Source organism: Mytilus galloprovincialis, chromosome 3, assembly GCF_965363235.1.
Source record: "Mytilus galloprovincialis chromosome 3, xbMytGall1.hap1.1, whole genome shotgun sequence".
Classification (NCBI taxonomy): Eukaryota; Metazoa; Mollusca; class Bivalvia; order Mytilida; family Mytilidae; genus Mytilus; species Mytilus galloprovincialis.
The window spans coordinates 91,249,424-91,275,618 of record NC_134840.1 but is presented as its reverse complement, the minus strand read 5'-3'; the positions used below and the strand labels follow the sequence as shown (position 1 = coordinate 91,275,618).

The following is a 26,195-nucleotide window of genomic DNA, read 5'->3' as shown; positions in this document are numbered from 1 at the left end:
GTTTTTGGCAAATTATACAATTATTAAAGATGTAAAGATACGATGTCCCACCACGTTGACAACTTTCTAATATCGTAATTTAATGAAATAAGTATATTTCATTCTCTCATTATTGTATGATTGATAGGATAAAGACTTGTAAATCTGTATATATAAGTTACATCTGGGGTTCGGAAGGCCAGCATCTTACTGTTCCAATTTATGATTATACTATGTTATTGCTGATATTTGCATGCGTTATTTATTGAGAGATATATATATATGCATACTGGACAAGAATAAAAGTCATTCTTTTACGCTGGATTCATCATTTTATATATGATTATGCTGGAGTCAACAAACTACACTTAAAACAAGGTTAAGTAAAGGAACACTATCAATAATCAATCATACGGAATTAAAAGTACACTCGACCCCTACTCGCCCGCCTGTAACAATATTTTCCCACAATCAAACATTTCACGAGCTTTATTCTCAATTGCATGGGCCATGGGCTCCTTCCCCTAAATACTAGGAAAATCACTGCTGTCAAACTCATCAATTGATGAAAAAAAACTGACAACGACATGGCTGAAAATGAGAAAGACAAACAGACAAGCAATAGTACACATGACACAACATATACAACTAAAGAATAAGCAACACGAACCCCACCAAAAACTGGGGGTGGTCTCATGTGCTCCGGAAGGGTCAGCAGATACATAACTTTTATTCTATGGTTGTTCATAACGATACATAACATCATTTTTGGACTCCGATTTCTATATGTTGTTAGATTCAGCAAATCGAAGAACCCCACTAATTCATTTTTTTATGAAATCAAAGAAAGTCTTATTTCAGACCTCAATGTAAAATAATTTGAAAACATGGCCTAAAATCTAAAATCTATATAAACGGTAACATACAGATCAAGTATCCCATGTATTCACTTTTTTTTGAAGAATTAAATTTGAACCCTGTTTTGCACGAATTTGAAAACCAGTTCCAAAATCAAATATCATAATACACATACAGATTCAGCTCATCAAAAGAACCGCAAAAATTTTATTTTGGTAAAACCAAAAAAAAATATTATTTTGGACCCTTTAGACCTCATTGTAGACCGATATGAAGGGGGCCCAAAATAGACAAATATATATTCACGGATATTTTTGGCATACATGTTAATGTTTGATGAAATTAAACGAAGTTTAATTTTGGACCTTTAAACCTCACGTTAAGAACAATTTAAACACGGGGCCTTGAATCCAAAAACATAAAAACACAGTTAGATGCAGCATTTTAAAGAACCCCCGGAATTAAATCACATTGAAATTGGTCAAGAAATAAACAACAAGCACCAAACAACAACATATGATAATATTATACGGACGAAAAAATGTTCCCGGTCCCTTAAAAAGTGATTTGATCTTTGAATACAAAAATCATTAAGTCTTTAATGGTATACAACAAAATAACTATACCATTTACTGAGAACAGACACAGGACAGTCCATGTATTGCATTATGTTGCGCCCATGGTTTATATTTTCAGGATGCCAATTTCATATTTGTAAAAAGACAGGGTTAGATGTAAAGTTATAAATTGAAAAAGAGTTTGCGAGTAATATATATATATTATAGCAAACATTACATATCATAATGATCAGAGTAGCCATGATTTTTTTTATACCTTTTTATCATGTCATGATTATTATTCATTTCAATTTTTGAAATCCAAAAATCATTTTGAAAGGACATCTGTCTGCTATCCATTGACAAAAGTTACACCATTAAAAATTCATGTGCGTTTGAAACTACATGATGTATATTAAATATAATTTTTCCAAAAAGCTTCTACAGCTTTTTTTTGTTAAAACTAAACCACCCACAAACAGCGGAAATCAGCGGCATATATAGAAACACTGTAAGTGAGACTAGAACCGTGAAGAATGTCCCTAAACATCCCATTGAAAAATACTATAAAAGAATGTGTATTGACAACCAACTAGATTGATAGCTATTATAATCAAAACAAATACTCCAGCCATTCTATCTCGTTGAAATATTTTTAATTATTATTAGAAGAAAAACGTATTGGACAAAAATACACACCTTATGAGATTCGATCGTAAATCGCGGCATTCACAAGCCGATGCGATACCACTACGCTACGTTGCCACAATATCTCAGATGTGGTAAATGTATGTATTTATTGGCATACTGTAAGTCATGATAGAAATGAAAAAAGAAATCTGGGACTAGGGCTAACTACCTCCCCGGGCCTAGCTCTCAATTTGTTCCTTTATATGAGACGATGTGTACTCAAAACAAAACACATTCACATTAATATTTAACATAATTAACTTGTTCTTTTCGGCGGTGGTCTTTTGCAAAGTCGTATGCAATTACAAACTCGACCCAAGGTATCTTGTCCCGAATTTACACATTATTCCAAAGAACCCAAGAAAGGAAAAAAAATTTCAAACTTTTTTCGATTTATTTAATGAGGGGGACACTTGCAAAACGCCTGTTTATCGTGTGTGCCGAGTGCATATGTTTTCACTATGTAAAGTGTTGATCATGTTTGAATCGATAAAACACTCCACCTTGATATAAAGATAAAAAATTACAATTTGAAACTGAATAATGGCAAAATCCTACAACTGAAAACCTTGAGCACATATCGAAGTATTCTTGGTTTAGTTGAGGGTGTCTTGCCGTAACAGCCGAATGCGGATATTTTCAGCTCTTTCTCCGATTTCGATCCGATACTACTATTTTGACACACATTGTTGGTTTTTTTTACGAGAGATTTTTTAGCATCTCCGCCGCCAATGTGAGCCAATAATTTCTTTTCATATTCGGAAAATCCGGTATATGCCATCTTTATCACTAATTATTTCTGTGGCTCACGTTGGCGGAGGCCTTTAAAAATGAAGGATTGCAGTCCACAAATGGACATTTTTCTATCTTTTGACGTTATCAACACAATTTAGCCAACCCCAAATCAGGTTTCTGCCATACAAATTGGGCATGTGGTATTGAAGAACAAATATATTAAGATATTTTATGATGCTCAGTTCATTTATAAGATGAAAATGATTTTTTGACAAAATAGGGGGCCAAATACGGCCCTTATATACCTTGTCCTTTAGCTTGACTTGCGCTTTTTATTGACTTACATGGCTGTGAGCAATGTTACGGGACTGCGGTGAGAGAACTCGACAAGTGCTTAATATAAACATTATCATAATCAACAGCATTGTCCTATATTAGTTATGAATAAAGTTGAATTCTTTGATTCGCCATGCCCGCTAACAAATTGAAAACTGCACCTATACGCCTTATTTTAAGTCCTGATTTTAAGTTTTCGTATTATTATCTTAGAAAGTCTTACTGATTAAAATACTACAATAGGGAACAATTTGACTATGATTGAATTTAGTAGTGTCAACCCTGTGATTATGACCCGTGTATATAGCAAAATCCTGAATACACCGTTTGGTGGTGCGCCTGTCAGATGAGGAACGTACAAATAAGGTAATAGGTAACAGGTGAATATACTATTGGTATCGGTATCGGATTCGACCCGGAACTTGTTAATTATTGGCAATATTAATTATTTGGAAAACAAAAGGGTCTGTAGTGGTGTGAATTTCAATCTACACCATTGTCCTATATTAGCTATAAATAAAGTTAAATTCTTTGATTTGTCGTTTTTACCCGATGACGGCTGAAAAATTGGACCTCGTTATTTTAGTATTATAGTACGGCGGCTTTGTGAAAAATTGTGCACATCCTGCTACAAGCATGAAATTTGGCATAGACCTTCCTCAACTATTTCTCTTTCATTTCAGATAGGGACGCATTCGAAAAAAAATGTCTCACTTCCGGTAAAATCAAAAATGGCGGACATCATACTTAAATTAGCCCAATATCGAAGGCTAGTATGTGAAAAGGTGTTATTAACATCCTTCTATCATTATATTTGATACACACCTTTGTTTTGTACTACTTTTGGATATATGATATAAATAAGATGTCTTTAAAAACCCTACTTCCGGTAAAATTCAACATGGCGGATATAGTACTAGAATAAGCTTATTTTTAGGGAGGGTAATTGAAATGTGTTTTAAAGTATTGCTACTATCATTATATTGTGCAGGAACCTTTCTTTGGTGCTTCTCATGGATACAATGTATAGGACATATGTCTATAAAACCCTTACTTCCGGTTATATCCAATATGGCGGACATAGAAATATTGATAATTTTTCATTTCAATATTCAACTTTTTTCAAAATGTAAATAAAATGGTTTTTTTCAGCTGGTCATTTAACTTTTGGCTTTAAGTCATCCTAAAAACCACTATTTCTATTCAGCTTTATATGTTAAATTAACACTTCCGGTAAAAAAAACTAATATGGCGTAAAGATGAGTCCTCAATCCATATCTTCGATATAGAGTTTTGGATAGATTGATTAAAACAAAATAAAATCACTAAAGTTCTTAAAAATCTTTAGAATGACTTATTGATGGCCGCAAATACATGTGTATTCACAATCGGAGAGCTTATTTTCCAAATTTACAAAGATTATGGTATTGTTTCATACATCTATAATGTACAAGCTGCTATTAAGATGAAGAGGCCTCACAAAGAGTTGTCCAAAAGGGTTCCCATGGATCATATTTTCCCCTTCGCCATTTATAAGCGATGGACTAGGTAGCATAGGAACCAATACCAAGCTTGTTACTCATTCGCACCCGCCATGGTATATTGTACGTTTTACTTGCAGAAAAAGACTAGACTGAGTCGTGGGAATAGCCTCAATAAGTATTTTCTCTTCATTAACCCCATTTGATAAGTTTGTTCGATCTTACAACAAAACCACGTATCGTTCTATCAATTGCAATGCCATTGTCAAATCCATATCTGGTGATGTTGGCTGATCAATCATCATTCTAAATGATAGAGTCACATATTTAAACACCATCCATGTCACCAACGCAGTTCCTTTTCCGGCAAATGTGTAATCTCTCAATGCCTAGTGTATTTGCAAGGTCATGGATAAATATATATCTGAAGCTTTTCCCACTTCCAAATGAAAGCCAAAGTTTGTCTGCCCCTATGACACTGAAAAGCGAAACAGCAATGACAGCAACATAAGTATCAACTGTTCGAGTCATGACTCAGTTAACTCTGTGTTTCACTGCATCAGACACATGCATCTTGTTTCAAGTGTCAGCCTCTTCACATGAACATGATGCTAAGCTTGAAACATCACCATGTGGTGGATAACACAGACCATCCTGAACAATTGTTGCTACAACTACCTTTCCTCAAAATCTATTGAGCAAGCGGTTGCCAATGAAAACTTAAAAGTTCTTTCTTATTGTCGCAATCTTGTTTTGACTCTGGATTCGCCTGTGTATTCCCTTTCCCCTAAATGTAGCTCTTGCTTCTTATAAAAAATGCTCAGGATATTCTATCTTATCTACCTCGAGATGTATTTCAAGTTTATCACCATTTTCACATTAAGAGGCTGACAATAGAATCATGGTGCATGTGTCTGATGCAATGAAACACAAACTTGCATGAGTCATGGTTCGAATAGTCGTTATTGTTTCGCTATTCCGTGACATAGGCAGACGAGCTTTGGATAAATATATATCAATGACCTTTCAAATGCACCTGGCAATGAGTGTTTACACACACTTATTGTGATCCATGTCTTTACCAGTTGTGATATGGTTCTCTGATTGCTTGAAAAGGAAAAAAAGACTGCGTGGGAGACATTGATGGCATTTGAAGATGTGACTTTGACATAAAGAATGATGATTGATCAGCCGAAATCATCGAAGTTTAACTGTAAGATCACACAAACTTATCAGATGGGGTTAACATGGTTAACGAATCAAGACAATAACTATTTGCGCAAAAGGAAAGAATAATTGAGGGTATTCTCTCAACTTGGTCTAGTTTTTTCCAGCATGTAAAACGTGCAATATATTAAGGCGGGTGTTTAGGGGTCGAGCTTGGAACTGACTCTACCCAGTTCAGGCGCTAATGAATGGCGAAGGTACAAAGAGGTTAAATTTTAAATAATTCTTTCTAAGGCCTCATTATTTTGTCAGAAGCTTGTACATTGTGGATGTACTGGGGAATGCGGTTCAATGCCAAAAAATACATTCTAAGCATCAGTAACAAAAGCCATAAAATCTACAGTTTAAATGAACACATACTACAACAAGTCAAGCATAACCCGTACCTAGGCCTACAAAGGAGTAGGTCCGGTAAGGACCCATTTTGGCCTCAAATTTCAGGTTCATCTAACGAAAGATTTTGACCACTTTTTAAACACTTAAGTGTCTATTTCATTTGATTCAATTAGTCAATGTGAAAGATTTTAACTGGAATAGTCATTAAAAACGATCCGATTCAAGCTTAAATATGAAAAATCTACCAAATATGCAGAAAAATGTCACTTTTCAGATGTTTTTTGTCAAAAATGAAAGTGGCCGCATCATTATATAGTTTAGCTAAATATAAAAGGGTTTGTGTTTTAATAAAACATTCGATAGGCAATCTCCCTAATTCAGCTCTTGCTCCTAAATTGGATGCATTTTTTCTTATTCCTAGAGTAGATTTACAAAATTTAAGATGCATATTTTCAATGGGGGTTTTGTCTATAAAATCAAGTTGATTAATTTCTTTTCCTGAAGATAAGGCTCTGTTATTGGCTCGATGAAAAGAAATATATGTATCCAAATATGTTACTTCTGAATTATAGGTCATAATTGGTTTTACTAAAGAATCAAAAAGATTATTTGCTACTTTTATAGGTAGATTATTCAATGATTTAGTATAGGATTTTATTGCAAAAAATACTTTTTTTGCCTTTTTTGTCAACTCTAAAGTACTTTGTGACAAATTTCCATTACATTTTATCAACATTCCCAAAAATGAATATTCTGTTACACTCTCTATGGCTTTATTCTTATAGTAAATACTATTTATAAGCTTAAGGGGACTTGAATCATTTCCCTCAAAATTTTTTCAATATCATTTATAAAGACATTAAATAAAGTGGGGCTTAGTGTGTCTCCTTGTTTAACCCCTCTAGCAATATTAAAATATTCTGATACATAATCTTTATATTTTAAAGATGATTTAGTATTTAAGTATTGTTGTTTTAAAACTCTGTAAAAAGACCTGCCAACTCCCATTTTACATAATTTATAAAGTAAAGCAGTTCTCCATACTGAATCAAAAGCCTTTTTCAGATCTATGAAGCAGGCATAAATCTTTTTTTTTTCTCTTTATGTAAATATTTATTTATCAAGGACTTTAATAAAAAGATGATATCAGCTGTTCTGTGATTTTCTCTAAAACCAAACTGACAATCACTTAATTGTTTGTCAACAATCTTGATTAGTCTATTATTAAATATGGCATTAAAAAATTTTGGTATATTACTTATAAGAGAAATTCCTCTATAATTATTAGGGTCTAATTTGTCACCTTTTTTATGTAAAGGGATCATGAAAGATAATTTCCAAGAATCTGGATAATTACTTGTCTTTAAAATCAAATTAATTATCACAGGTTGTGAGTGTTTGAGTATTTCATTCACAATTCTATCTGGGCCTGCTGATTTGTTTACTTTAAGGTTTGAAATGACCAATTTTACCTCAGCAAATGTAATTGGTGCATCAGTTTCCATATTCAATTCAATATTATCTTCTAGAATGTTTAGTTCACGTTCCAGTTTATTTACAAAGGATTTATCATATGAGGCTGGTGTACCCTGATCCTGGAAATGTTTTATGATTATATTTTCAGGAATATCTTCTTCAATATTTGGTTTCTTTATTATTGCCTTTAGAATATTCCAGTATTCTTTTGGATTATTTTTAAAATTATCTGAAAGTGATTTATAAAGTTTTTGGTGATATTCAAATTTTTTCTGTTTAATAATTTTTTTTAGTTTTTTACATAATTCAAAATATTTAGGTTTTAAACTTTTGTCATTTAAGTTATTCTTGATTTTATTTCCTAAAAAGTTTATTTGTCTTTTTGTTTCATATACTACATTATCTGACCATACTTGTTTAATTTTTTTCTTTTTCTTTTTTGTTGGTTTAGATATGACTTTACATGTATTTTCTGCAATAGTTTGTATAATTTTGGTAAGTTTTTCAGTTGCACCATCAACGCCTAGTTTATTGCTATCAAAATGTTGCATCTCTAAATCTAAAATTTCCTTTTTAACATTTTCTGTTGATAGAACATCAATTAATTTTGAAGATGACAATTCTGTCCATTTGTATGATTTTATCAAATGCCATCTCTTTTCATCTAAACATTTCTTCATACATGTATCTGATATAATAGAACAATTCATATATATGTTTATTTGAACATGATCTGATAATATGTAAAGTCATTTGTTTTAAAGTATTTTACCTCAGGCAGGAGACTCTCACTTGCAATAGCATAATCAACTGTACTGAACCCAGCATTACACATATAAGTAAAATATCCCAGGGAATCTCCCAAAAATCGACCATTGAGTATACGTAGCCTTGAGGACGAACATAATTCAAGTAATCTATTCCCCAATGTATTCAAAGTGCTATCTTGGTTTACTCTTCTGATTTCAATATCAGTTATATAGCTCTCTGGAAGAAGGTCAATACCATCAAAATTATTTATTTCATCTGAGTCATTTTCTATGTAGTCTGCTTTCATTGCAGTTCTAGAATTAAAATCCCCTATTAAAATAATGTGTCCTTCAATAGAAAATAAACTAATTTCATTTTCAAGATTTTCCAAGTCACTATCATAGTGTGATGATGAAAAAGGGGGAATATAAACAGCACAAAGATATAAATCTTGTTTAAGTCCAAAGAAATATTTTACGGACGACATCACGAGTTGGTTGACCGTTATGGAATAACCGTTTCACATTTGATATCGGATATGTTCCTTACGTCGTAACTACAATCTCCTTCCCTTTCATGAATGTGACCTACCGAATTTGACTATTTACCGGATTTGTTATAACATAAGCAACACGGTGGGTGCCACATGTGGAGCAGGATCTGCTTACCCTTCCGGGGCACCTGAGATGACCCCTAGTTTTTGGAAGGGTTCGTGTTCCTTATTCTTTAGTTTTCTATGCTGTGTCATATGTTCTTTTTTTTCTCCTCCTTTTTCTATTCATTTCATTTTTAGCCAAGCGTTGTCAGTTTATTGTCGATTTATGAGTTTGACTGTCCCTTTGGTATCTTTCGTCCCTCTTTTATACGAATTTATATGTCCATAAAATCCCATGTGTTAATGCGTTTCTAAATTTGTTGTCTTTTGTTTTTCGTAGCAGTTCCGTGTTTCTGTTGTGCTGTTGTTTTCCTCTAATAGTTGAGGTGTTGCTTTTCGGTTTTGGATTGTAGCCTGAATTTCTTTCAGTTAAATCGATTTATGACTATTGAACAGCGTAATACTACTGTTGCCTTTATGTAAAATTAAAGACATGTATACCAAGATATCCCTGTGCACATTTGTAAACATTGGGTTTTAATTAAATGAGGCATTACTTTTGATTGTCATTATGTCATTTGAAAAATCAATAATCATTGTTATTAAAGTTGAGGGTCAAAATATAATATTTCTATACACGTTTTAAACACCAGACATAAATATATTTGGAATTAAAAAATGATTAGTAGTTCCATTTAGATAAAAGTAAGTAAATTATTATTAATATATTTATAATGTTTTAGCGTGTGTATTATTTTATTAGGTATTGTATGATTATTCCGGCTCGTATTTTTGAAGGTTTGTATAAATGAAATAAAACTTGAAATGCCAAATATTATCGACATTGTATGGAACCATAACCTGTATTGTTCGAATATGTCTTCATTTCGATGATTACTTCACCTGACTATTTTCCTCCGTTAAATGCACAAACAACAATTGCAAGTTTCTTTGTTCCAGAGATATCAACCAGGGTTTCCGCTGCGAAAAAATAATAATTGTGGCGATTAAAATTCGTCATTGGCGAAAGAAATATATTTAACGATTTATTTTCAGCCATCTTGTTTATTTACTTTTCTCTGACTTTACCAATCAGACAATACTCGGAATTCACCTTGAACTCGTTAAGATTTTGACAGAAAATCAATAATCAGCTGATTGCATTTATACCTATTGACATCAAAGGACTAATTAATAAAGGTGTTGATTGTATGATTTGCCAAAATGATATGGTTAAATGGCTTCTGTCACATGTCACAAAAGAGATTTATTAACCACTTCGCGACGCACGTGTTTGAAGCTCGAGGTTTGAAGCAAAATGTTTACGCTTCCTCTCCTTCTTTTAATGATAGTCCAGAAAAGAAAACTGTTGTTATGACGAAAAATGTCCAAAAGCAAGAAAGGTCTCTGATTTAAATCTTTATCATTTAACTTTTATATAGATAATTAATTTGAGTGGGTTCTTTAAAGTCGTTTTAGTGACAAACGTGATTCAAGCAACTAGTTTTACTTATTTACGATTGTCAAGAAAAGAATACTGTCGTTATGAAGAAATCTATTCAAATGGTTGGCATGAGAGTAACTCTTTAATGTAATGACTACACCTTACTCGAGGGATCAATTTCAAGTGATAAAATGTGTTCTTTTGTTGTAAAAACCACCTCTTATTTAGGGGGGGGGCTAGGAAAAAAAGGAAAATTTTAAAAGAAAAATATATTTGTGTTACTTGGCGAAAAAAATAATAAAGTGGCGAAAATTATATTGTTTTGGCGAAAGAGGTGGCGAAAAAAATAATTGACCCAGGGGAAACCCTGATATCAACTATTGCTTGAGGCGAAGAATCTTTAACGATTAAGTAATGTTATCTTAACGAGTGACCAAATCGTTAAAACGAGTTATGTAAATCGTTATAACGAGTGACCAAGTCTTTACAACGAGTTATCTAAATCGTTACAACGAGTTGTCTAAGTCCTGATAAGGAGTAAAATATGTGTGATAATGAAATAGTTAAGTCGTTATAGCGAGTTAGCAAAGTTGAGGGGTTTGATTCTCGACAGCACCATACGACATGTTCGAATATCCTACGACATGCATATCCTACCCTGGATCATCCTATGATACCTCGAAGACTGTAAATGAAAGGTGTTCTAAAAACAAGTCCTAGTCAGTGTCGTCATAGGACTATCTTACATGATATATATGCGTTGTATGTAAAACATCCTTTCGCACTCTACATTAAATGGCTATAACTTATGATTATAACAGGAATAATAATAGCTGCTTACAATGATATTAAAGGTAATACAATACATACAAAGAAGACGAAAATATAAACAAAACATATTCATCGAGAACAATTTCGATTTAATTTATAAATCCTGGTTGAGGTAGTAGTTTTAACATGCTTTATTTTACAACACGAACTATTCACTTTCATCTAGCGATAGATAAACCTTTAATAGACATTTGTCAATTTCTTCGATTTCCGTATCGAATGTTTTATCGCATGTAGTAAATAATGCAGTTAAACTGAAGTGAGATGTACTAACATCAACTAAATGTTCTGTCGCATTTCCTGCTGGAGTAAGGTGAACAATTGGTAATTTTGATTCATCTTTATTCACAATTTGCTAAGAATATTCATTTACTTTCAAGATGGTTATTGAAACGCCAAATATGATAAAAAGATATTAAGCAATTTTAATGGGGCAAAGGAATAGAATAATATTCAATCCTGTTTTTTTTTAGGAACGATTGGACGAAAGAGAATGCATATAATTATTTTAGAGGATCTTGATTACAGTAATACTATGTAGTGTTGCGAATGCCCTTCTTTAAAAAAATGGACGCAGTTGGAAGATATAGAAGAGTCATTGCTTTTGGATTTATAACATATACAGTTTTTGTGATTTATCTGAATTTTCAAACAAAAGATAAATACTTTACTTTATTTTGTCATGTTTGTAACTTTTATTTAGATAAAATATGAGCCCTGTTTACACTGTTTTGTTAAAATGTAAATCTTCAACTACTGTAAACAATTCAGAATAACAGCCGGATTTCTGAGAGATGCACATTTGGCTTAGTGATATGTTATATTTGGAACATTGACAGTCATTTGCACCAAATTCAAAAGTCTATATTATGGCTAATTCTTCCATGTTCATTTAAAAAGTAAAATCACAGAAATACTAAACTTAGAGGAAAATCAATTCGGAAAGTCCATAATCACATGGCAAAATCAAATAACAAAACGCATCAAAAACGAATGGACAAGAACTGTCATATTCCTGACTTGGTACAGGCATTTTCAAATGTAGAAAATGGTGGATTAAACCTGGTTCTATAGCGCTAACCCTCTCACTTTAATGACAGTCACATCAATTTCCGATATATTTACATTGATGCGTTAAATAAACAGACACAATAAATAAAATAGTCAAAATATGGGTACATCAGTCATCATCGTATAACAATTTTAAAAGGAACAATTTAACAGAACACAAAAACATCTACTATCTACGAACATATTCATTGATTTAAGTGTCTGACGTCAGAAAATTTTATACGTCACATAAATTTGTCGTTCAATGTGCATACAAACAATTTTAAAATTTACATAGAAATGTTAGCATACAGGGTTAAAAAATCAAAAGTATGTAAGAATAAATTTCAGAAATAGACCGAGATTTAAACTAGTCCAAAAGTTATATATAGAATTTATAAGAATTCAAAAATAGTTAATTCCACTACGCGATTGAATGATTTTGACGTTTGTTGTTCAACGTATATTGTAATTCATAATAGAAATATATCATAATGACATATAATAGAACAATATCATACGTGTAGGTAATTATCTACTATACTTTATAGTCTATTAATATTTGATATGAAATTATTGTCATTCTATATATGACATGTTCTTGGGTTTGTTTTAACTCCTACTATTCAGTAAACAGTGCCTGCTCCTGTTCACCACGCCGAGATGGAAGTTAGATTTTGAGTGAGAAAAGATTTTAAAACACGAAATTATATCTAAAAAAACTGCTTGTGGGAAGGACAACTGATTACAATATAAACAAATGTCAATTGATTTTTCAAATATATTGTTTCGAATCTTCTATTCTAACCTGACAGCTCATAAAAACTTTGATATTGTGATACTGCCTGACCCTAACTAAAAACAAACTCAATTTCATAAGTTAGAATTACACTTTTCTGTTCAACAAAGCACGGTTTTTCCAAAGATCGAAGTTTTGATGAGTTGTAGGTTGTATCTTGATAATGACAGAAATTATTTCTTGCTTTTAGAAAAAACAACCAATATTCTAATAATACTTTCATATATTTCATAGGTACCAGGATTATAATTTAGTACGCCAGACGCGCGTTTCATCTACATAAGACTCATCAGTGACTCTCATATCAAAATATTTATAAAGCCTAAGAAGTACAAAATTGATAGCATTGAGGATCCAATATTCCAAAAAAAGTTGTGCCACATACGGCTAAGATAATCTTTGCCTGGGATAAAAAAATCCTTAGTTTTTCGAAAAAAATCAAAGTTTTGTTTACATGAAATTTATTAAATGAGCACATTATTGATATTCATGTCAACACCGAAATGTTGACTACTAGGCTGGTGATACCCTCGGGGACGAAACGTCCACCAGCAGTGGCATCGACCTACTGCTGTAAACAGTTATCAAAGGTACCAGGATCATGCCTTGAATTGATAATGGCAAATTTTATCTGTTATTCAAAATTCAACTTAACAGGTAGAACATAAATTATTTATTTTTAAATGTAAACGTTCACAGATTTAGCCCAACTGTCTTGTTATATTTCACATGACCATAAAAGAGGGAGAATTGGCATGCAACAAAACCAGGTTCAACCCCCAATTTTTTCCTTTAAAAGTGTCCTGTACCAAGTCAGGAATATGGCCATTGTTATATTATAGTTCGTTTCTGTGTGTGTTACATTTTAACGTTGTGTTTCCGTTGTGTCGTTTGTTTTCTCTTATTTTTGAGTGTGAATACACATTACTATAAGACGTGTCACGGTACTTATCTATCCCAAATTCATGTATTTGGTTTTGATGTTATATTTGTTATTCTCGTAGGATTTTGTCGAATGCTTAGTCTGTTTCTGTGTGTGTTACATTTTAATGTTGTGTCGTTATTCTCCTCTTATATGCGTTTCCCTCAGTTTTAGTTTGTTACCCCGATTTTGTTTTTTGTCCATGGATTTATGAGTTTTGAACAGCGTTATACTACTGTTGCCTTTATTTTGCGCCCAGATGGGGATATCTGAAAATTATCTATTCGTCTTACAAATTAAAATTAATTTCACATCTCACATAATAGTTGCAATTAGTCATTTAGTATTTTTGTTTTTAGATACATACATTTGTGATAGACCAAGTTATAAGATATATGAAAATCTATTTGAAGATGTCCAAATATTAATGTATATCGTAAAGTTTTCTGTAAAATTTCAAAACCTTGAATGATAGATACGAAAAAAAATGCCTCTTCATTGATATATTGCAATTACTTGCAATTGAAAGCACAGATTAATTCCGGTTGTTTACCATAAAATATGAATGTTTATATCTACTTTGCATTTTCACTTCATCGTTTCAGAAACAAGTGTTGAATGGCTTCTGAAAAAACACCGACCCAGTTTAAACCATTCACAACACAATGAAGTGTTGGTAAGTTCGAACAATTTTTCATCTGGAAACTTTGTGTATACTTTTCTAAACTTGACCAATAAACCCATAAGTTGTAGAATGAACAATTGTCATCACTTAATTAAGTAAGAGAACACCATTCATATAGCGGAACATGAAGTGAAAAGATAATGCTAGCTTCTTTTAATTTTTCATAAGACGCGAATGTATGAAGTCTTCCTCACATGAATAAAGGATAAGTCGACGAGGAGCACAGTTGTCGACTGATTGTTGAAAACATGTTCTTCAAATACGTAACACATATGTTGTTAATATAGATGTTGTTTAACATGAGATTGTTTTTGTTTTACAATGTATGATTTGTCCCTTCCTAAGACAATGTTTCTTTTTTTACGCTTATCATTCTTTTTCATGAAACAATGTAAGACATTTTGTCAATTAGTCTTTATGTTTGGAATTGGAAAACGACGAATGCCACATGTGGAGCAGGATCTGCTTACCCTTCCGGAGCACCTGAGACCACCTCCAGTTTTTGGTGGGGTTCGTGTTGCTTAGGCGTTATTTTTTAATGTTTTGTCTTGTATACTTTTATTTGTCTGTTTGTCTTTTCCATTTTTACCCATAGCGTTGTCAGTTTATTTTCGATTTATGAGTTTGATTGTCCCTCTGGTAGGTTCTGCCCCTCTTTTGAAGTAATTCATTCGAAAAATGTTTTGTTTTTCTGGTGGGGTTTGTGTTGCTCAGTCTTTAGTTTCGTACGTTGTGTTGACTTTTGTATGCTGTTGCTGGTCTTTTAGATTTTGTTCTTTTTTCTTCAATGGCGTTGTTAGTTTATGTTCGACTTCTGAGTTGTAATGTCCTTGATTATCTTTGCCTCTCTTGTATAAAGGTTAAAACAAACTCATGAAATTCCTTCACCGTAGCCATACTGAAGTGCAACTGGAACGGAGAAAATTCAGTACGTATGCACCAAGTTTTTGTTCTAATCTAAGATTCCCCGGAGGTTTTTAAAAAGATATCAGTCAATGAACAAGTTAATAATTGATTGCTTGATTAAATCAAGAAAAAGAAACGCTCACGATTATTCTAAAGAATACTACCACAGGAAAAAAGTACCTATAAAATGAATGTCTTTAAGTGTGGTAATCTTTAACGATACTAAATAAACTCATCATAGATACCAGGACTAAAATTTTACACTTCCGCCAGACGCGCGTTTCGTCTACAAAAGACTCATCAGTGACGCTCGAATAAAAAAAGTTTAAATAAAGTACGAAGTTGAAGAGCATTGAGGACCAACAATTCCTAAACGTTTTGCCAAATACAGCTTAGGTAATCTATTCCTGAGGTAGAAAAGCCTAAGTATTTCAAATATTCAAAGTTTTGTTAACAGTTAATGTATTATTATGAACATATCAATGATAACTCAAGTCAACACAGAAGTGCTTACTATTGGGCTGGTGATACCCTCGAGGAAATAAATCTCCACTAGCAGTGGCATCGACCCAGTGGTTGTAAATATACCCATCATATATACCAGGACTAAAACTTTACACTTATGTCAGACGCGCGTTTCGTCTATAAAAGACTCATCAGTGACGCCCGAATCAAGAAATGTTTAAATAAAGTACGAAGTTGAAGAGCAATGAGGACCAAAAATTCCTAAACGTTTGCCAAATACAGCTAAGGTAATCTATACCTGAGATAGAAAAGCCTTAGTATTTCAAAAATAAATAAAGAAAAGAGCGAGGTTAGAATGATTCTTTTAACGCTCTTAAAAGATTCTTATCGCAGTCTTTGTGCTCTCGCAAACCACAACTTACGAATAATTTAAGAGTCATTTATATTTACTAGCCCTTGACATGTAAAACATAATAAAACTAAGTGAATCGTAGTCATGTATTCAATGGACAAGACTTCTATTTGATCCATGTATTTACTTTTCCTTTGATGATTGTCTGTGCTAGTCATTCATTGATCGTTTTCTTATAATTATTTAAAATCATAAAAATTCTTATACTTCGTCTCCCCAAATTTGCTTAAGTACATTACTGGTCGTATATACAAAGCACGTAGTATAACTGAACGTAAATCAATTTTTACTTTAATACTGATTGACATTACTATACTGAAATACTGAATAATCAGATTTATGAAGCTAAATACTTTTTTTTTCGAGTGTAAGCTCAATATACCAAAACGATGGTCCTTATATGCTATTATAAAGTTTTCCGAACGAATTAACTTAAAATTGAGTATTGAAATAAGGGAATATGTCCAAAAAACAACAACCCGACCAAAGAGCAGAAAACATTCGAAGGCCATCAATGGGTCTTTAACGCAGCCCGAAAATTCCGCACCCGGAGTAAGGCCACAGCTGTTTTCTAACGATGTTAAAAATGTGTGCAAGTTCATTTAAAATGAACGTCATACTAAACTCCAAAACATATAAATGAACTAAATAAAAAAAAAACATGCAAGACCTAACAAAGGCCAAAGGCTCCTGACTTGGGACAATCAACTTGACATTTAGTATATTGAAGTGATAGAGAGTAAAAAGTTTCGCTATTTGCACCCATCAAGGACCTTATTATTCCATTTTGACCGAATCAAAAACAAAGTCAAACAGGGTCCCCTAGTCTCATCAAGCTGTTTGTGATTGTCAAATTATAAACTAAACCAGTAAAATGATATTTGTACCCTTTACATATCAGCTCTGGAACTACTAGCTTACATAATGTAGATTGTTATCTGATTTTTTTCATAATCTACTTTAAGTCATCGTCTTATGTACTGTTTACCATTGTTTGAGTTTTGGCCTTTTTAATTTTTAGCCTTGTCGTTGGGAGTTTACTTTCGACTTATGCGTTTGTATGTCTGTTTGTTGTCTTGCGTCTTTTATCTACGAAGAGTTGAACTGTTTGTAATACTAATGATTTTTTTTATGTATTTCATAATCACCAATCAATTTCGGCCCTGTGTACAAATCCACTGTCATCATTCTAAAGATTTTATTATGCATATGATAATTGGGAAGATGAGTTGAAATTTAAAAAAAAAAGAATTCCATCAAGTAAAAAAAGAGAAAAAAATTAAGTAGTCAATGTAAATCATACAATAGACACAACACAATAGAATAAAGCAACACTACTTGCTTCATTGTAGATAGCCTTGCTTGAATGTAGCTTTTAAGTTTTTATCGGTTGTAATCTTTACAGTATTTAATAAAATTGAGAATGGAAATGGGGAATGTGCCAAAGAGACAACAACCCGACCATAGAAAAAAACAACAGCAGAAGGTCACCAACAGGTCTTCAATGTAGCGAGAAATTCCCGCATCCGGAGGCGTCCTTCAACTGGCCCCTAAAGAAATATATACTAGTTCAGTGATAATGAACGCCATACTAATTTCCAAATTGTACACAAGAAACTAAAATTAAAATAATACAAGAACATTTTTAGATTAATAGTTTACTAACTGTACTGAAACTCCCACATATAGCTTGTGTAAAGTGAGATATGTTTTTGATAAGTTATATATATAGAATAAAGCAACCTACTTGCTTCATTGTAGATAGCCTTGCTTGGATGTAGCTTTTAAGTTTTTATCGGTTGTAATCTTCACAGTATTTAATAGTTTACTAACTGTACTGAAACTCCCACAGATAGCTTGTGTAAATTGAGATATGTTTTTGATAAGTTCATTTATTTACAACTCATACAATTTAAACCTTTTTGACAGAATTTTACAACCGTGACGAAGGAAAATGAGATATCTCAAGGAAACGGAGTAACAGAACGCTGTTCAAAAATCAACTATTCTTATGACCAGAAGATACCTGATAACATGTTTAGAAACAGTCTTCTACCACTAAAAAAGTACAATGTTACGTTTTGTAGAGTACCAAAAGGGGCATCAACATTTTGGACACGACTATTGGTGTGTTTAGAAAGAGATCTATGGAAACCACCTTTTGTGTTTAAACCAAATGATGGCAGTGTTAAATTAAAAAATGATTTTAGTAAGTTTTCTGTGCGAAAGGCATATAAATTTTTGAAAAATACAAAAAATCTTATGTTTAGTAGAAATCCATTTTCAAGAGTATTGTCGTTCTACGTAGATAAACTATTTTCTCCAAATCCATTTTATTGGAATGATCTTGGTATTGGAATAACTAAACGAAGCCGAGGATTCGCAACATGTGGACATGACGTGACATTTAATGAGTTTGTTGATTATATTATCAATACTCCATCCAGAATGAGAGACTACCATATCATACCAACCAATGACATTTGCCGTCCGTGTAAAATTCGTTACAGTTTTATTGGCAAAATGGAAAATTTTGAAAACGATGTTTCTAGAATACTTAAAGAAATAGGTGCGGAATCATATCCTTATTTTGCAGAAAATTTTAAGAAAGAATATACATCGGACGCTATTTATGATATTGTACAAGCTTATTTTGCAAATCGAAGGGATTCAGATAAATGTATAGACCGCCATACTGGAATAAAACGTGTTTGGCTGAAGTTACAAATAAGAGGAATAATTTCACGAACAATCCCAGTTCCTTTCACATCAAAAGAATCATTCAGCCTGTCTTTTCCGAAATTACTCAAGAGTATTATCAAAGCACGTGATATATCTGAAAACGAAGACATGAAAGCCCAAAAGACAATGTTTATTACACAGGCTTACTCCAATATACCGTTGGATACCATGTTTAAGCTCCAATCAGTATATAAAAAGGATTTACAAATATTCAACTATGATCTCTTTCCTAAACATTTGTTTGGAACAAGACAACGAGGAAACAGTACAATAGATATATTTTGTTTAAAATAAGAAACTTAAAAAAAAAACGCAATTGATATTACAATCGATAAGTCTTCTTCCATGGAAATAATTTAAGGCGAAGCGTCTGTTATCAACTACTCCACAAATCTGAATAAAAATAGACATGCATAGGTTTTACAAACTTATACCAAAAAATTACAAAAAACATGGGGATAACATATCTTGTTTTTGACATACCAGTCGTTGAAATTAACATTTTGATAGTCCTTAAATACAAATTATTCATATGGGAAAATCCTATGGTCTTTAACTTTTCACTTGATACTAAAACGTCATAAAAATGTGGAATAAAAACTAATTTCATTCCACTTTCAGATATATTGAAGATGTCTTGTCACTTACATTTCAGTGAGTGCTTGTATCGGATATATCACATTGAACACAGAGATATGAATACTACCGCATAACATGATGGTTTGGTTCGGATATATCACGTTGAATTTAAAAATAAGGATACTACCGCACACAATGATGACGGTACTCTTTGTTAACTATTATTCGTGTGTTTCTCTGTTCTATATCTTCTCCTATTTATTTGTGTTGTAGTCCTGTCATGTTGTCATTTAACATTGCAATAATAGCGGGAGGTTTGGCATGCCACAAAACCAGGTTCAACCAACCATTTTTTTCTTGAAATGTTCTGTACCAAGTCAGGATAATTGCCATCGTTATATTATAGTTCATTTCTGTGTGTGTTACAGTTTAATGTTGTGTTTTTGTTGTGTCGTAGTTCTTCTCTTATACTTGATGTGTTTCCCTCAGTTTTAGTTTGTAACCCGGATTTGGTTTTTTTTTTCTCAATCGATTTATGAATTTCGAACAGCGGTATACTGTTGTTGCCTTTATTTGTAAAATTACCGCACACCGTTAAAAAGAAACGTTCCTAGAACGTTAACATGTAACGTTTCATTTTAGCGTACTCACAACGTTCGTGTAACGTTATGATCCGCAATAACCTAACAGGAACCAATCCACAACGTTCATTGAACATTATGTGTTTAGTGGGACACAGGACATGTATTTGCCGTCAAAGATCTTTATAAGTGCGAAAGCAGGACTTCTTTTTTTAAATTGGTGTAACTCATTAAACTAAAGAAATACATACTAACTTAGCGATGCTAAAACAATTTGGACGATTTTGGGCTATGAAATAATAAAATTTAAAATCAAAAGGTGGCGTATGCCTTCTACGCATCCTGAATCCACCACAATCTATCGGTACCCGAATAGGCATCTGATAATATTTGAAAGTAGATGAACTAATTGTGTCGTAGACCTTTCTGGTGCATTTCTACTTGTGGATTCACATGGCGGATAAAGCTCGAATAGTTTCGTTTGGTGTTCATTCTTCTCCCAAGTTTGTTTTACTTTTTATGTGTAGACTCATTGGTTAACAATTGTTTCTTTCACAAAAATCCGTACAAACAACGGTACATTGCCGGCTCATCTGCTTGTTCTACTAAAGAATTGTCCATTAGATTGACTAAAATTCTGTCCGCAGTTAAAGAGGGTCTTCAGATATACTGTGAAACTGTTTACTCACGTAGTGGTATTAACCATATGTGGATTCTGAAAAACTCTAAAGAACTTCTGGATAATTTTAAATCTCGGTCTTTTTCTGAAATTAGTTCTATTAAAACTTTTGATTTTTCAACCTTGTATACAACCATTCCCCATGTGAAATTGAAAACCCGTCTAAAAGAAATAATTCACAATGCTTTTCATCATAAAAATGGTAGCATACGCTATAAATTTATCACTTTGGGATACCATAAGGCATATTTTGTTAATAAGGAACAAAAGGGTAAAACATACTACACAGAGGAACAAGTGATCAGTATGCTGGAGTTTCTTATTGACAACATATTTGTTGAATTTGGAGGTAGACTTTTTCAACAAATTGTCGGCATTCCTATGGGAACGAACTGTACGCCTCTTCTTGCCGACCTCTTCTTATTTTCATATGAATCGGAGTTCCTTCAGACACTTGTCAAAAACAAGAAGATCAAAGAAGCCAGGTTATTTAATTTCACTTTCAGATATATTGATCATGTTCTTTCCATTAACAATCCGAACTTTTCTGATTGGATTCCATTAATATACCCACCAGAACTAGAAATTAAAGAGACCACAGACACGGCTTCCTCTGCCTCATTTTTAGACTTATACCTCGAATTTGACATACACAGTCATCTCTGACAAACGAGACGATTTTAATTTTGAAATTATCAATTTCCCCCACCTTAGTAGTAATATACCAACTTCACCTGCATATGGAATATACATTTCCCAACTTATTAGGTATTCAAGAGCTTGCAGCTCCTATTCAGACTTTGTAAAACGTCACCAGTGTCTGAGCAGAAAATTGATGAACCAGGGGTATGTCAAAGAACGTCTCGTCCCTTTTCTAAAAAAGTTCATCGGAAGATACCCAGAACTTGTTGATAAATATTCCGTATCAACTTCACAAATAATACAAGATGGTCTTGAAGTATAGATTTTGCGTACTGACGTTTGTTATCATCTTAATTACGTATTATAGTATTCTTTTATATGTCTTTTTTAGATATTCATTTGAAGTGACTCTGTGGTTACGTAAAACCACATACTTTGAACGGCAAAATTATTTCATTTATTGATATTACTTTTACTTAAGGATCTTGACATACTATGAATGACTAAACTATTTTATTCAATAAGACTACTTTTTCTGTTTAGTCTGTTTTTTATGATATACATTTGACGTGAAACTGTACTTATGTATCCCGTCATACTTTGAACCACACCATTATTTTATTTATTATTATTACTTTTACTGTTAAATCTGGTTTTTGTTATATCTACTTTACGTGAGTCTGCATTTATGTATGCCGTCATACGACAAAATTATTTTTATGTCTACCTGTGCGAATTTCAAACGCGCAATTTTACACCAGTAATGAAAACCTTCTATCATTTATGGGTAGACTTTACATAGATAAATTCAGCCGTATTTGACGTGAAACTGTACTTATGTGTCCCGTCATACTTTGAACCACACCATTATTTTATTTATTATTTTTACTGTAAGTCTGTTTTTTGTTATATCTACTTTACGTGAGTCTGCATTTATGTATGCCGTCATACGACAAAATTATTTTTATGTCTACCTGTGCGAATTTCAAACGCGCAATTTTACACCAGTAATGAAAACCTTCTTTCATTTATGGGTAGACTTTACATAGATAAATTCAGCCGTATAAGAAAAGCAAAATGAGAATGTTAAATTTGATGTATGCCTTTTTGTGCTACTTTGTTACATTTGTTGTTTATGTAGTGATATTAAGATGATAACACAATATTGACTGTTGTACCCCTATTTTTGACATTTGTACTCTTTGAGTATGTTTGTTTTGTTCATGCATCGTTGACAATGTAATGGAATTTGATGCGACTGTCATACAAGTGAGAGGTTTAGCTAGCTATAAAACCAGGTTCAATCCCCCATTTTCTACATTAGAAAATGCCTGTACCAAGTCAGGAATATGACATTATTTATCCATTCGTTTGATGTGTTTGGACTTTTGATTTTGCCTTTTGATTTTTGATTTTCCTTTTTGAATTTTCCTCGGAGTTCAGTATTTTTGTGTTTTTACTTTTTCCTTTATTTCTGGATGCATCTATTAATTACAATATTAAACGGTAAAAAATATATGAACTGTTGTTCCTAGACGTGCGAAAACATCATTCATCATTTTGTTTCTCGATTGGCAATATTATGTACATCATGGCAAAACTATATATTGTAAAATTAAACTCGAATCTTCTTGCATGAAAACTTTAGAAATTTAAAAGTTAAAACTTTAAGTAGATACTATGATAATGTAATTTCTGTTGATTATCCCGAGTTAATAAAATATGATAATTTTATTTATACATAAAACCCCTAATAAGACTGTTGTTAACATAAAAAAAAAAAAGATATGGTATGATTGCTAATGGAAATCCATTTTATTAGCCTAATAATACCTAATAATCAAAGGTATCAGGCTTATCATCTAATTCCAAAAACGTGCGTTTCGTCTACATAAGACTCACCAGAGACCATCAGATCGAAATAGTTAGAAAACCAAACAGTAAAAAAGTGAAAAGCATTGATGACCCAACATTCCAAAAAGTTGTGCTAAATACGGCTAAGATTATCTATGTCTTGTATAATAAAATCCTTAATATTTCAAATAATGCATTTTTTTGCAAAATTAATAAAAAGGACCATATAATTGATATTCATGTCAACACCGAAGTGCTGACTACTGGGCTGGTGATACCCGCAGGCACCAAACGTCCACCAGCAGTGTCATCGACCTAGGGGTGTAAATGGTTATGAAAGGTACCAGGCTTATAGTTTGATACGCCAGACGCTTCGTCTAGGATTCATCAGTGACGAAATGAATGTTTTTATTGTATTAGTTGTTTCATGTTTTTGAAAGTTTTTATTAATACTTCCAATTGGAATTAAATTTCATGATGAGACTGCAGTAAACCGGATGGAACGATTGTTTCTGGATCCCCCATTTAAACGGCATTTGTCATATTTGGATATGTGTTTTGATATGCTACAAGTCAAACATACATGTAAAGTTAGACTTATTTCTATTTGTATCCATCTAATGAGTAAAGCCTTCTTAAACTAATTTTCATAGTTTATTCTTATGTTGTATTGTTACGCCATTGTCCCAGGTTAGGACTTATGAAAATAAAAATAATGTGCAGTCAAAACAGCAAGTTGTTATTTTGTATTTATCAATTTCTCTCAGCCAAACAGTCCACATTGTGTTATAATCTTAATCACTATAACAACAAACACGTATGTGAACTTAGAACAACATAATGGCATATAGACAAAGAACATTAGAGAACTTGAAAGGCAGGTCAACAAAATAAATGACCATAGCACAATAACACAATGACTGGATGTATAAGTACTGAGTCACGTCAAAAGGATGTTACCATAAAAAAGGACTATTCAGTAAAGGTTACTTAATCATTTACAAAGACAAATACCAGAACAGTATGTTATGAAGGTTATTTTTTTTTATTATTGATTCAGTTTATTAATTTTATTAGTAAATAACGATAGCGTTTTCGTTTGAAATATGGTTTCTTCACATTAACAAAATATCATTTATTAAAGTCTCCTCTAGGACAAATGTTTTTTTAAACAATAAATATTTCATTTGTAGTGTTCCTTTTTACTGTAAACAAATTTTTAGGGAACGATTCATAGTTAAATATATGAAAATCCTCTTTATACACTTTTTGTAGCTTCATCATTGTATCTAAAGGAACGCTTAAATAAGCCTCTTTGAAAAATGTTGCCTTTTGATCCCTCAAATCTTCATTTAAAGATTCATCACGTGCTTTCAAAATAGTATTCAGTAATTTAGAAAGCGTAATAGTCTGTGATTCGTTTGAAGAGAAAGGCATTTGTAATGATTCTGAAATGATTCCTCTTATTTGTAAAACCCGCCAAACACGTTTTAATCCAGTTTGACGATCTATGCATTTATCTGAATTTTGTCGAAAAGAAACAAAGGCCTGTGCAATATCATAAATAGAATCTGTTGTGTATTCTTTCCTAAAATTTTCTGAAAAGTATGGATATGATTCCGCACCTATTTCTTTCAGTATATTGGAAACATCATTTTCAAAATTTTCCATCTTGCCAATGATATCATAAGGAATAGTACATGGCCGGCAAATATCGTTGATTGGTATAGTATGGAAATCTCTAGCGGTGGATGGAGTGTAAATTATGTAATCAACTAACTCGTTAAATGTGACGTCATGTCCACATGTTGCCTTTTCTCTGCTTCGTTTGGTAATTCCAACTCCAAGACTATTCCAATAATATGGATTAGGAGAAAATAGTTTATCTACGTAGAACGAAAATATTCTTGAATATGGATTTCTACTAAACATAAAATTTTTAGTATCATTCACCCTTTTATATATCTTTCGAATAGGGAACCTATTAAAATTATCTCTTAATTTTACACTTGCATCATTTGGTTTGAACACATAAGGTGGTTTCCATAAACCTTTTTCTAAACACACTAGTAGTCTTGTCCAAAACGTCGATGCACATTTTGTTACTCTACAGAATGTAACGTTGTACTTTTGAAGTGGAAGCAGACTATTGGTGAATATTCTATTTGGAATCTTCCCGTTATATCTATATTTTATTTTTGAACACCGTTCTGTCACTCCTTGTTGAAGAAATCTTCCTTTTTGTTTAGATATAGCTGCAATAAAAATATAAGAAGATTATGTTTTACTATTTCAAACGAAGGCAAACTCTGTATAGGACAGCCATTTGAATTTCTGGAGGTTTTGGTGATCAATAAAATAATTTGAAAAGGAATCACTTTTGAAAGAACTGATAACTGAAATTTGCGACCATCAAATGAGAAATTGATACCTCCAAACCTTCCAATACAATACTGTTATGTTAATTGAACTTACAGCTGTAATAATATCCTCATTTCTGCCAAAACTTGATAGTCATAACATCCATTTTCTTATTTTCCAAAACTGGTTTTAATAATATCTCATATATTCATTCCTTTTATAA

The 26,195-nt window shown here is 32.4% G+C and overlaps 2 protein-coding genes across 2 annotated transcripts; one reads left to right on the top strand and one right to left on the bottom strand.

Moving 5' to 3' along the window:
- Positions 1 to 9,655: 9,655 nt before the first annotated feature.
- LOC143069365 (carbohydrate sulfotransferase 8-like) lies at positions 9,656 to 20,938 on the top strand. The gene is made up of 4 exons (XM_076243958.1): positions 9,656 to 9,725; positions 11,769 to 11,954; positions 14,673 to 14,742; positions 18,464 to 20,938. Exons 2-4 carry the CDS (start codon positions 11,845 to 11,847, stop codon positions 19,568 to 19,570), a joined length of 1,287 nt encoding a protein of 428 aa, XP_076100073.1. The 5' UTR covers positions 9,656 to 9,725; positions 11,769 to 11,844; the 3' UTR covers positions 19,571 to 20,938.
- Positions 20,939 to 24,460: 3,522 nt separating this feature from the next.
- Positions 24,461 to 25,656, bottom strand: LOC143066630 (carbohydrate sulfotransferase 11-like). The gene has a single exon (XM_076239488.1). It carries the CDS (start codon positions 25,541 to 25,543, stop codon positions 24,779 to 24,781), a length of 765 nt encoding a protein of 254 aa, XP_076095603.1. The 5' UTR covers positions 25,544 to 25,656; the 3' UTR covers positions 24,461 to 24,778.
- Positions 25,657 to 26,195: the final 539 nt, after the last annotated feature.

Bases quoted from the DNA above. Each gene is read 5' to 3' on its own strand.
- LOC143066630 (XM_076239488.1), bottom strand. From the start codon at position 25,543: ATGTTTAGTAGAAATCCATATTCAAGAATATTTTCGTTCTACGTAGAT.
- LOC143069365 (XM_076243958.1), top strand. From the start codon at position 11,845: ATGCCCTTCTTTAAAAAAATGGACGCAGTTGGAAGATATAGAAGAGTC. The intron at 11,955-14,672 runs TAAATACTTTAC...CATCGTTTCAGA, and splicing joins CTGAATTTTCAAACAAAAGA to AACAAGTGTTGAATGGCTTC. The intron at 14,743-18,463 runs GTAAGTTCGAAC...CCTTTTTGACAG, and splicing joins CACAACACAATGAAGTGTTG to AATTTTACAACCGTGACGAA.